Source organism: Nicotiana tabacum, unplaced genomic scaffold (assembly GCF_000715075.1).
Source record: "Nicotiana tabacum cultivar K326 unplaced genomic scaffold, ASM71507v2 Un00026, whole genome shotgun sequence".
In the NCBI taxonomy this organism is placed as follows: domain Eukaryota; kingdom Viridiplantae; phylum Streptophyta; class Magnoliopsida; order Solanales; family Solanaceae; genus Nicotiana; species Nicotiana tabacum.
This window is the reverse complement of record NW_027438264.1, coordinates 429,872-442,978: the sequence shown is the minus strand read 5'-3', so window position 1 is coordinate 442,978 and position 13,107 is coordinate 429,872. Positions and strand designations below refer to the sequence as shown.

Below are 13,107 nucleotides of genomic sequence, written 5' to 3'. Positions count from 1 at the left end.
TTCTTTCATTGTAGTTATGACAAGTCCTTAGTGTGTAGTGGGATGAGATATGTGTGTTTTTGTTAGTTAACTATTATTAACTCTGTTGATACCTATATGTTGTGTTATTGTATAATTATTGAGTTTAGTATACTGTTTTTGTATTTTCTAGCTTCGCCACTGGTTGGGTTAGAGGAGATTGACGGCGGCCGAGAGTTCTCTGTCTATACAAAAATTAGGAAGATAATTTATGTAATAATAAGGACATAAAGTAATGATTATTCATGATTGCCAATGATTAGATGGTGTTGGGTGGATTAAGCCATTGTAATACATTCTGAAGTTCCACTGCTTCGGCATTCTTTTAACGTTCGGCGTTTGATAATTTTGCACAAATTTTTAGTAATTGGACTGAGGGTTGACTTTAATTTTGACTTGTCCTAATATTATAAAAATTATTCATCTAAATTAATTAGGATGTATTATTCAATATTTTGGATAGGTTGTGACCATTGGTGGCCGTTTTGTTATTGTTCTAGACGTTGCAAGGTTGGAAAATTTTCCGCTAGCAAGGTAGGTGAGACTTTAAACTTTGATACTTGCTTTTTCTAAAACTCGTTTTGGAAAAAAAAAAAATTATCTGCATGGTCCATGTGTTGGAACAAACGTGCACTTGGCAGAATCGGTAATCTTAGACTAGCCGCAAATATATTATTTTATGAAAAATATAAAATTAAAAAAACTATTTTATAAGTTGTTTGATGGCATGATACGTCTGTGAGCCATGATGTTAAGTTTGTTATGGCTGTGAGCAATGGTGTTGAGTTTGATACTTTGATACGGCTGTGAACCATGGTGTTGAGTTTGATACTTTGATGCGGCTGTGAGCCATGATGTTGAGTTTGATACTTTGATACGGTTGTGAGCCATGGTATTGAGTTTGATACGGCTGTAAGCCATGGTGTTGAGTTTGATATGGCTGTGAGCCATGATATTGGGGGCATTGTGTATGCCTTTGTTCATCACCCGAGCATTGTATATGCTTCTTGATATATATTTGGAGTATTGTGTATGCTCTGTTACATATTTGAGGCATTGTGGCGCCGTTGTAGACTTATAGAGGTATTGGTTAAATTCTTTCATTGTAGTTATGACAAGCCCTTAGTGTGTAGTGGGATGAGATATGTGTGTTCTTGTTAGTTAACTATTATTAACTCTGTTGATACCTATATATTGTGTTATTGTATAATTATTGAGTTTAGTATACTGTTCTTGTTATGATGTATTTGTATTTTCTAACACTTGTTTCAGAAGTACTCAGAGTGGCGGGTCGAGAATCTTATTGGGTTATATTTACGTATAACTCACTCCTTGCATGTTCTATGCAGATATCGTTGCAGGAGATAGAGTTAGTGGTTGACGAGTCTGTTTGAGTGGATCTTATTGCTAAGACGAGCTACCGCATTGTTCGTGGAGGCTTTTGTTTCAGTTTTGTCTAGTTCGTGTTAGTTATTTTCTTTTTCTTTGGGGGTTTGCATACCCGTCAATAAAACTCATATTACTCTATTAGATGCTCCAAGGTCTTAGTGTGGGATTTGGGCTAGAGTTTTATTATTTGAGTAATTGTTAGTTTTTCTATCAATTGACTAAGGTATTGGGTGATAATTATTTCGTCTTTAATCATTAATAATACTTTTAGCTCTGCACTTAATTGTTCTCCCAGTGTTTGAGTGAATGGCTAAATGTTTGAGAAAAATGTTCGCCTAACTGGTGGTGTTAGCTGGGTGCCAATCATATTCACGGGTAGTTTGGGACGTGACAAAGTTGGTATTAGAGTCTAGGCTTTAAGTCCTGGGTCATGGAGCAGTGTTTGGTAGAGTCTTGTTCATGGGTATGTAGATGTCCATAGTTATGGCCTTGAGGCTACTGAACATTTAGGATATTTTCCCTGCTTTCATTCCTCATTCGTGCGTTAAGTTATATCGAGTTTAAACTTGGGATGTCCCTTTTTCGCGGATGGCTAGCACATGCATATCCTCCTTTGCAGGGTGACACAGTTGACTTGAGATTTATTTTTGAACAAAATATATGAGATTGAGAGTGGCCTTGAGTACATGGGCCGTTGTGTGCATTGGTTCTATTTTGACAATCGGTTGGTTATAAATTTTGGGATAACACGAGTTACAAAGGAACACCTGCAAAAAAAAAATAAAAAAATTAAGTAGATAGTTAGTCAAATATTTGAACGTCGAGACTCTATATGAATGGTAAAGTGATATAGAATATGATTTTTGCCTAAAAGCGAATTATTCAACATTCAAGTTTGTGGATACAACCGTCCCTTATGAGTTTGGGAAGGAGAGAAAACGATTTGAGCGGTAACGTAAGAGGTGTAATAAATTATCCACATCTAGGTTATTGGACTTGATGGTGAAATATATTTGAGGAAAGTAGTTATATAGTTCTCAACCTAATGCCTCTTGGAGTGATTTGATAGTATTAGTGGTATCGTGATAACGATGTTATATGTGTGACTGTGGCGTAAGAATGAATTATTCAAATGCATTAAGTATAATTATGGTACTGGCACTACATGTGTAAAACTTGTTGATGGTGAGAGTTCGTGTAGGAATACTAGCTTGTGAGAGCAAATAAGACTTAAGTATGTGGCTATACACCAATATAGTAAAAAGTTAGGTATGAAACTTAGCACATAGTAGCATTATATATGGAGTAGTGACACTGGCACACATCGGAATGAAATAGATGAACACTAAATGAAGTTGAGTATAAAAAAAATAAAATAACATGATTATCTTAGAGAAAAGTAATCAGTATATACCGTTTTATTATCATATGTTGTGTTCGATAAAACATATATTTAAGGAAGAAGAGCAACACGTTATGAGTTATATATGTGGGGGAAAAAATTTGAGTACTTGGATCTATCATTTAGTTTTAACCTAAGTGGGAGGGTCTTAATATTGGAACGATCTATCAGATATATGTGGATATGGTTTAGAGTTGTGATACACTTACGAACTTGTGATAACTTAGCATGGTTGACTTGAGGTCATCTTGGCTTGGATTAGTCGACTTTGTGATTTCCTGCACTTGCTTGCCATGAAAGATAGTCGAATTTTCTATTTCGATTGAGCCTAGTATAGAGGATTCACTTGGTATGCCTCTAGGCAAAGCTACCTCGTCAATAAAGGTTCTACACATGATAGGTAAGGTTGTGTGTTTATTTAACTATAACTCGGGGTACCATAGTAGAGTAATTGACTATTGAATTAGTCATTGTGATTAATGAATTTCCAAATGTATTTTCAGAAGACTTATCGAGTGTACCGCTTATTAAGGAGATAGACTTGAATACTAATATATTTTTAGAAACTTAGTATACTCTTGTTCTCTATTATAGAATGGCTCTGTGTAGTCAAAGGGTAAAAAAAATGCAAGGCTTCGGGGATTAAGAGGTCACTAGACCAAATATATCATTTTGAGGTGCTTAAGTTATGTTCGTTGAGAAGAACAATGGATTTATGCATGATTATCGATAATAGACAAATGAAGTAGAGTGTCATATAAAGCAAGATCTTTTGTCATACTCAGATGATTTATACCTCCACTTATAGGGTGTTACCTCATATTCTAAGATAAGACTTGTGATCGGGACATCATGAATGGAAAATAGTAGTATTTGATATTTTGAATACATGTTCCTAAACTTGTTATGGTTAGTAATTGTGATGGTCTAGATAAACTAGATATTCAAATAGTCCCTTAGCATTCCTTTTTATTATATTTATTAATGACACATGTGAATATTTTCGTAGTGGATAAGACTATGTGCAGTAATTGAGGAGGGTCCTATGGGCATTGAGAAAATATCGATTAATACTGGGGCTATAGTTGTAAATTTTAATTCTTATATTATGATATTTTGGGCCTTGTGATGTCTAGTAAAATGGTGACGGTATTATGCTTGCTAAGGCTAGAGCACATGTGATATCATAATTGTCATTATTTGGGCAATCAAAGTTTATCGGTGTGAGAGTCCTGACTTTATTGGAGGGGTTAGTCATCCTCTATTAGAGGCGAAACCTACTTGAAAGTGAATAACTATAGAACACTTTGGCTAAAGAGTTGAATGTGTATACAATCGTAGGGGTTGACTTGAGGAGATTAGTACTCCAAGAGATGCAATGTTTATAAAATTCCACAAATATAACTTGGAATTAGAGAATGAAAGCTAACAATGACAATGGGTGATACGAGATATCAAAAATATTGTTCTTTGTTATTTGAATTGTTCATATATTAAATACGAATGTTAGAGACTCAAATTACCGTAAAGATGATTAACTCTAAAAGAAAGTGAAAATATACCATTGTAGACTCCGTGGGTTAGTATATCATATTAGTTGAGAAAGTTATGATACTAGTTGCAATAATTGTGATAGGCTAAATTCAGTCTAAATTACTTATACATCATATTATCCTATAAAGTGATATGTTAGAGATATTATGCAATATCACAAGATGCTCGTATCGTCACTGTGACAAGATTACCATTGCATGAAATTTTTACATAAGGATGTCTGGATGTGTTCCATCACTACCATACGCGAGAGTATTATGTAGGAGTGTTTGGATGTGTTCTAACACTGCCGTATATAAAAATTGTGGATGTGTTCCACTGTAGAACTATGATTATGACGCGTAGATATGCTCTAATATAATAGAGTCGTAAGAAAATATGGGTTCAGTCCCAACACCAGGAAAACAGATATTATATATTAGAGTTGTTCATGATCAGTTGCTTTTGACCGAGTTCGTGCATGATAGTAGTTTTACTAACTAGATATGCATATCTTATCATTTTAGGCTTTATATGAATGTGAGTGTCTTGCTCTATTTAGTTGGTTGAAACGGTAAGTCACAATTACTGGATCCAAATTTGATTTAGAAGCCTTGGATCATGTTGCACTAAATACCTAAGTGGTCTAGCACATTATAAAAAAATATTGTTATGTCAAGAAACGATATTGGGATTTGGAGTAAATGGAAGGTAAAAAAAAAAGTCTTAGAAGATTTTTCCATGAAAGGAGTTAATGAGATTTTGAATGAGATTGGGTTAGTGGCATATAGACTTGCCTTACCCTCGTGACTTTCAGTTGTACATCTTGTGTTTTATGTGTTTACGACAAGAGTCATATAAAATTCAGTCCAAAGAAAGGGAACTAGATGAAAAATTTGAATATGACGGAGGTCTCACAGTTATTGTTGATAGGCGAGTGCGATAATTGAGCTCGAAAAAAGTTGCTTAAGTGAAAGTATTATAGCGCAACCATCCAATTGAGAAAGCTACGTTGTGGTTGGGGATAGACATGTAGATCAATTACCTACAGATGCTTGAGATGTCATGTACGTACACTTTCTAACCCGTTCGAGAACGAACGTGTGTTTAAGTGGGGAGAACGTAATAACCGAACTTTGTATGCATAAGTATTAATTTACGAGTTATAAAATTTATTAAATATTTAGTGAACCTAATTAACTAGTATACATATTAAGTTGGATAGTAAAATAACTAAGACAATGATTAATGGTAAAGAAATGGGCTAAACCCATATATTTTTCTCATTGGCCCATGTACAAAAGACCTAAGGTGTAGGAAAAGGAGTAATTTAAGTCTTAATTTAAAAAAAAAAAAGGAAGAAGAGGAAAGAAAAGGAAAAGGGAAACCACACGTTCTGTGGACTCTATACAAAAATTAGGAAGATTATTTATGTAATAATAAGGAAATAAAGTAATGATTATTCATGATTGCCAATGATTAGATGGTGTTGGGTGGATTAAGCCATTGTAATACATTCTGAAGTTCCACTGCTTCGGCATTCTTTTAACGTTCGGCGTTTGATAATTTTGCACAGATTTTTAGTAATTGGACGGGGGATTGACTTTAATTTTGACTTGTCCTAATATCATGAAAATTATTCATCTAGACTAATTAGGATGTGTTATTCAATATTTTGGATAGATTGTGGCCATTGGAGGCCGTTTTGTTGGTGTCTTAGATATTGCAAGGTTGGGAAACTTTCCTCTAGCGAGGTAAGTGAGACTTTAAGCTTTGATGCTTGCTTTTTCTAAAACCCGTTTTGAAAAAAAAAATTGTCTGCCTGGTTCATGTGTTGGAACAAGCGTGCGCTTGGCAGAATCGGTGGTCTTAGACTAGCCGCAAATATATTATTTTATGAACAATACAAAATTAAAAATATATATTTTATAAGTTGTTTGATGGCGTGATATGGCTGTGAGCCATAATGTTGAGTTTGATACGGCTGTGAGCCATGGTGTTGAGTTTGATACTTTGATACGGCTGTGAGCCATGGTGTTGAATTTGATACTTTGATACGGCTGTGAGCCATGATATTGAGTTTGATACTTTGATACGGCTGTGAGCCATGATGTTGAGTTTGATACTTTGATAAGGCTGTGAGCCATGGTGTTGAGTTTGATACGGCTGTGAGCCATGTTATTGAGTTTGATACGGTTGTGAGCCATGATATTGGGGGTATTGTGTATGCCTTTGTACATCACCCGAGCATTGTGTATGCTTCTTGATATATATTTGGAGCATTGTGTATGCTCTGTTACATATTTGAGGTATTGCGGTGCCGTTGTGGACTTATAGAGGTGTTGGTTAAATTCTTTCACTGTAGTTATGATAAGCCCTTAGTGTGTAGTGGGTTGAGATATATGTGTTCTTGTTAGTTAACTATTATTAACTATGTTGATACCTATATATTGTGTTATTGTATAATTATTGAGTTTAGTATAATGTTCTTGTTATGATGTATTTGTATTTTCTAACATTTGTTCCAGAGGTACTCAGAGTAGCGGGTCGAAGATCTTACTGAGTTATATTTACGTATAACTCACTCCTTACATGTATCTCTATGCAGATACTGTTGCAGGAGATAGAGTTAGTGGCTGACGAGTCTGTTCGAGTGGATCCTATTGTTGAGATGAGCCACTGCATTGTTCGTGGAAGCTTTCGTTTCAGTTTTGTCTAGTTCGTGTTAGTTATTTCCTTTTTCTTTGGGGGTTTGCAAGGTCTTAGTGTGGGATTTGGGCTAGAGTTTTATTATTTGAGTAATTGTTGATTTTTCTATCAATTGACGAAGGTATTGGGTGATAATTATTTCGTCTTTAATCATTAATAATACTTTTAGCTCTGCACTTAATTGTTCTCCTAGAGTTTGAGTAAATGGCTAAATATTTGAGAAAAAGGTTCGCCTAGCTGGTGGTGTTAGCTGGGTGTCAATCACGTCCAGGGGTAGTTTGGGATGTAACACTTATCTTCTTGTTTTATATTGTTACTTTGAGCTATATTTTTTAATACGTTATCAACATGAAGTTGAGCTCTTTTCGTTATTCAGGTATATTTGTTCGTTCTGTTTTCTTCGTTGTATATTTTGATTTCATGATTAGTGTCTTTAATATGCAGTTTTATAATTTCTCACATCTCTGGATATGTGTAAAAATAAAAATAAAAACTATGTTTCTTTATTTTAAGTTATTTGCATGACCTAGGTGAATAACCTAATAGTTTATTTGCTAATGATTTCTAATTATTTATCTTCTTTGATAGTTTTCACTATGTTGAATTTGTCAAAGCTTGAGTTTATGGAACTTGACATTTTCGGAAAGAATTACCTATCATGGATTCTCGATGTTGAGATTCACTTAGCCGCTAAAGACCTTGGTGATACCATTACTCAGGGTAATGAGGCATCAAGCCAGAACAAAGTCAAGGCCATGATTTTCCTTCTTCATTATATGGATAAAGGTTTGAAGATTGAATATTTGACAGTGAAAGATCCACTTGAATTGTGGACTGGCCTGAAGGGAAGGTATGATCACCTTAAGGTTACGGTATTGCCAAGGCTCGATATGAGTGGATGCACTTACAGTTGCAAGTTTTTTAAACCGTAAGTGAGTATAACTCTGTTGTATTTCGAATAGCTTCCCAATTAAAATTATGTGAGGATGTTATGAATGATGAGGATTTGTTGGAAAAGACTCTTACGACTTTTCATGCCTCAAATATGATATTACAGCAGCAATAACGTGAAAGTGATTTTAAAAAGTATTCTGAATTGATCTAATGCCTTCTGGTGGCTGAGCAATATAATACCCTTTTGCTGAAAAATCATGAAACTCGTCCCACAGGGTCAGCTCTGCTTCCTGAAGCGAATATGATAGCGAGACGTGATAAGTCTGAAAAAAGACAGAATAATTATCACGACCATATGAATGTACGTGGGCATGGCAATGGAAAGAGACGATATAATAATCATCATCGTGGTGGTCATGGCAAACGAGAGAACAATATGGGTTCTCAAAATAATCCTTCAAGAGGCAAAAACGATAACTGTCACTGATGTGGCATGAAAGGTCATTGGAAAATTGAATGTCGTGCACCTGAGCATTTTGTTAGGCTTTATCAAAACTTCATCAAAAGAAAGGCAAATAATGTTGGAGCATCTTCTGCTAATACCCCAGTGGAGTCTCACTTGACCTTTAAAAATAATTTTGAGGCAGGGCTTTCAAACAAATATGATGACAATGCCCAGGCAAATCTTGCTTTGAATGATAATGATTTTGAAGGCTTCGATGATCTTACTCATTTGCAAGTTGAAGACTTGTTTGGAGATCAAAACTAAAGTTTGATCATTTTACTGGAGAATGCAATTATGTTGTTATTTTTATTCAGTATTTTTTTGTCTCGTTCTAAAGTTATTTTTATTTTCAAGTAGTACTTAAGTTGTCTTATGTTGTTGTTGGTGTTGGTATTGTTAGTTTTTCTGTATTTCTCATGGTGTACTTTTATTTTTTTATGAAGAAAATAAAATTTTCCAGTCTTCAATTGGATCCAAGATGAGTAATGAAGATTTATGTCTTTTGGATAGTGCTATAACTCACACAATATTAAGAGAAAAGAAATTTTTCTCTTATTTGGTTACGAAAAAGGCCTATGTTAATACAATATCTGGTAATACAAAGTTAATTGAGGGATCTGGAAGAGCGTCCTTATTACTACCTGGAGGAACGATACTAACTATTAATAATGCATTATATTATAGTAAGTCTCAAAGAAACTCGCCAAAATGGCTACCATGTTGAGACCTCTAATGAAGGAAAGGTTGAATACCTTTATATTACTATAATAAAAGTGGAGAAAAAATGTGTGCACGAAAAATTACCCATATTTTCTTCTGGGTTGTACTACACAAACATTGGTGTGGTTGAATCACATGCCATAGTAAACAAAAGGTTTACTACTTATAATGATTTTATCATTTGGCATGATCGGTTAGGCCATCTCGGTTATAACATGATGCGCAGAATAATAGAGAATTCAAACGGGCACACATTGAAGAACAAGAAGATTCTTAATTTAAGGAATTCTCTTGTTCTGCTTGTTCTCAGGGTAAATTGGTTATTAAACCATCAGCAACTAAAGTTGGGATTGAATCCCCTGCATTTCTGGAACGTATTCAGGGTGATATATGTGAGTCTATGCACCCTCCATGTGGACCATTCAAGTATTTTATGGTCTTGATAGACCCATCTACAAGATGGTCACATGCGTGTTTATTATCAACTCGTAATATGACATTTACGAGATTGTTGGCCCAAATAATAAGGTTAAGAGCACAATTTTTATATTATGCAATTAAGACAATTCGTCTTGATAATGCTGGTGAATTTACATCTCAGGCCTTTACTGATTATTGTATGGCCACTGGAATAAAAGTTGAGCATCCGATTGTTCATGTTCATACTCAAAATGGTCTAGCAGAATCATTGATTAAATGCCTCCAATTAATAGTTAGACCATTGCCAATGAGGGCAAAACTTTCCCTTTTAGTGTGGGGACATGTTATTTTGCATGCAGCAACACTTGTGCTTATAAGGCCAACCAGTTATCATGAAGTCTCCCCATTACAGTTGGCTTTTGGTCATGATCCAAATATTTCTCATCTAAGAATTTTGGATGTGCGGTATATATTTCAAATTGCTCTACCACAACGCACAAAGATGGGTCCCCAAAGAAGGTTGGGAGTATATGTTGGTTATGAATCTCATTCTATTATTAAACATCTGGAGCCTATGACAGGAGATTTGTTTATAGCTAGATTTGCTGATTGTCATTTTGATGAATCAGTTTTTCCAACATTAGGGGGAGAAAATAAACATCTGGAAAAATAAATAGATTGGAACGTATTATCTCTGTCTCATTTGGATCATCGTATAAATCAATGTGAACAACAAGTTCAAAAGACCATTTATATACAGAATATTGCAAATCAATTGCCAGATGCATTTACTAACCTTCCATGGGTTACTAAATTGCATATTCCATATGTAAATGCTCCAATTTGAGTTGATGTCCCAGCTGGACAATATGATAATGCAAATGAATCTAGGTCATGCCTTAAACGTGGTAGACCAATTGGTTCCAATGATAAGAATCCCCAGAGAAGGAAAGGAGCAAATGATCAAGTTGATCATAACATGGAGGCAATTGCTTAAGAGGAGCAAAAAGACATAATAATTGATAAGACCTCACAGGAGGTTCTAGTACCTGGAAATGATTTTAATGAAGAGATCTCAATAAGTTATGTCTCTACGGAAAAAAGGTGGAACCAAAATAATGTTGCTGTTGGCAACAATTTTGCATATAATATTGCAGTTGAAATAATGCAACAAGATGAAGATCTTGAGCCTAAATCTCTCGATGAATGTAGACAGAGAAATGACTGGCCAAAATGAAAAAATGCAATTCAAGCAGTATTGGCTTCACTTGAAAAACGTAAAGTTTTCGGACCAATAGTCCGAACGACTGAAGGTGTCAAGCCAGTGGGGTACAAATGGGGCTTTGTGCGAAAACGAAATGAGAAAGGTGAAGTCGTAAGATATAAAGCACGACTTGTGGCACAAGGATTTTCGCGAAGGCCTGATATTGATTATATGGAGGCATATTCTCTTGTGGTGGATGCAATTACCTTCAGGTATCTAATAAATCTGGCAGTCCATGAAAAGCTTGATATACAATTGATGGATGTTATCACAGCCTACTTATATGGCTCATTGGACAATGAATTTTTTATGAAAATCCCTAAAGGATTTAAAGTTTCTGAAGCACATAAAAGTTCAATGGGAAGTTGTTCAATAAAGCTTCAGAAATTCTTATACATATTGAAGCAATCAGGGAGGATGTGGTACAATCGCCTTAACGAGTATTTGTTAAAGGAAGGGTACAAAAATGATCCTATTTGCCCTTGTGTCTTTATTAAGAGGTCGGGATCTGAATTTGTCATCATAGATGTGTATGTTGATGACTTGAATATCATTGGCACTTCTAAAGAGCTTCAAAGACTATAGAGTGCTTGAAGAAAGAATTTGAAATGAAAGATCTTGGTAAGACAAAAATATTTCTTGGCCTACAAATTGAACATGTAACAAATGGATTTTTTGTCCATCAATGAACATACACTGGAAAGGTTTTAAAGCGATTTTACATGGATAATGCACATCCATTGAGTACCCCAATGGTTGTGAAATCGCTTGACATAAATAAAGATCCATTTCGGCCTCAAGAAAATGACGAAGAACTCGTTGGTGATAACACTCCATATCTTAGTGCAGTTGGGTTACTGATGTATCTTGCTAATAATACCCGGCCAAATATTACTTTTATAGTAAGTTTAATAGCAAGATTCAGTTCCTCCCCAACAAGAAGACATTGGAATGGTGTTAATCATATATTTAGATATCTTCGGGGAACTCTAGATATGAGATTGTTTTATTCTAATGAATTCAAGTCAGGAATGATTGGCTATGCCGATGCAGGTTATTTGTCTGATCCACATAAAGTCTGATCTCAAACAGGCTATTTGTTTACATATGGAGGTACATCTATATCATGGTGTTAAATGAAACAAACAATAGCTACCACATCTTCAAATCATGCTGAGATAATAGTTATTATTCATGAAGCTAACTGAGAATGTGTTTGGTTGAGATCAGTGATTCAACATATGCAGGAAATGTGTGGTTTTCTTATGAAAAAAGATAATCCAACTACACTATATGAATACAATGTTTCTTGCATTGCTCAACTGAAAGGAGGATACATCAAATGAGACAGAACAAAGCACATTTCACCAAAGTTCTTTTTCACGCATGATCTTCAACAAAATGGTGAAATTAATGTTCAATAGATTCGTTCATGTGAAAATTTGGCTAATCGGTTCACTAAGGCATTAGATTTTTTCCCACATGATTTTTTCTTAGTAAGGTTTTAACGAGGCATATTATCTATTTTGTACATCCAAGGGGGAGTGTTGTAAAACTTATAGTAATTGTGGATGCCCGCTACTCCTACTACTTTCACCCATGATGTAAATAACCTCTCACTACTCATCACTACTATGATTGTAACTCCCACACCTCCATAACTCCTCCCATGATCTCAATTGTTAATGTCATGTTTAAGACAATCCTTTTGTAATCTTCTATGTAATAGTATAAATAGAGGCATGAAATATGATATGAGATACACTTGAATACTTGATGAAATAAGAAAGTTATCTCTTCTTCTCTTATTCTACTTATCTTCTTGTTTTATATTGTTACTTTGAGCTACATTTCTTAATACCTAATGTTTAATAATGTTCTTGGAGGGAAGGAAATTCCCATTTTTACAATAAAATTTCTCAAAATACAGCATATTAACTATCATTTGATTCTAAAATTCAATTCCTACAAAGAACCACCAACTAAGATGATACTTTTAGGGAGAATGACATAAATAGGAATATTTGGTGCCATTGTATAAATTTTGACCTCAATAACAAAAGTCTTAGGAAAATAATCTCTTGTCAAAAATTTGAAGTACGCCGGTCAGAAATTATGGGTTAAGTCTAATAGTGATTCGTTTATAATTATGACGTTTGCCATAATTTTGCACGTTATGGTGATTATCATAAAATTCTGTTGGTTACCATATTTTTCTTCAATTGGCCACAAAAATTTGACTAATTACCAGTA

The 13,107-nt window shown here is 34.7% G+C and overlaps 1 protein-coding gene across 1 annotated transcript; it reads left to right on the top strand.

Annotated features, from left to right (window-relative positions):
- The first annotated feature begins 11,576 nt into the window (after positions 1-11,576).
- On the top strand, positions 11,577-12,200 carry LOC142178898 (secreted RxLR effector protein 161-like). The gene is made up of 2 exons (XM_075248699.1): positions 11,577-11,930; positions 12,102-12,200. The coding sequence occupies exons 1-2, from the start codon at positions 11,577-11,579 to the stop codon at positions 12,198-12,200; spliced, it is 453 nt and encodes a 150-aa protein (XP_075104800.1).
- The last annotated feature ends 907 nt before the right edge of the window (positions 12,201-13,107 follow it).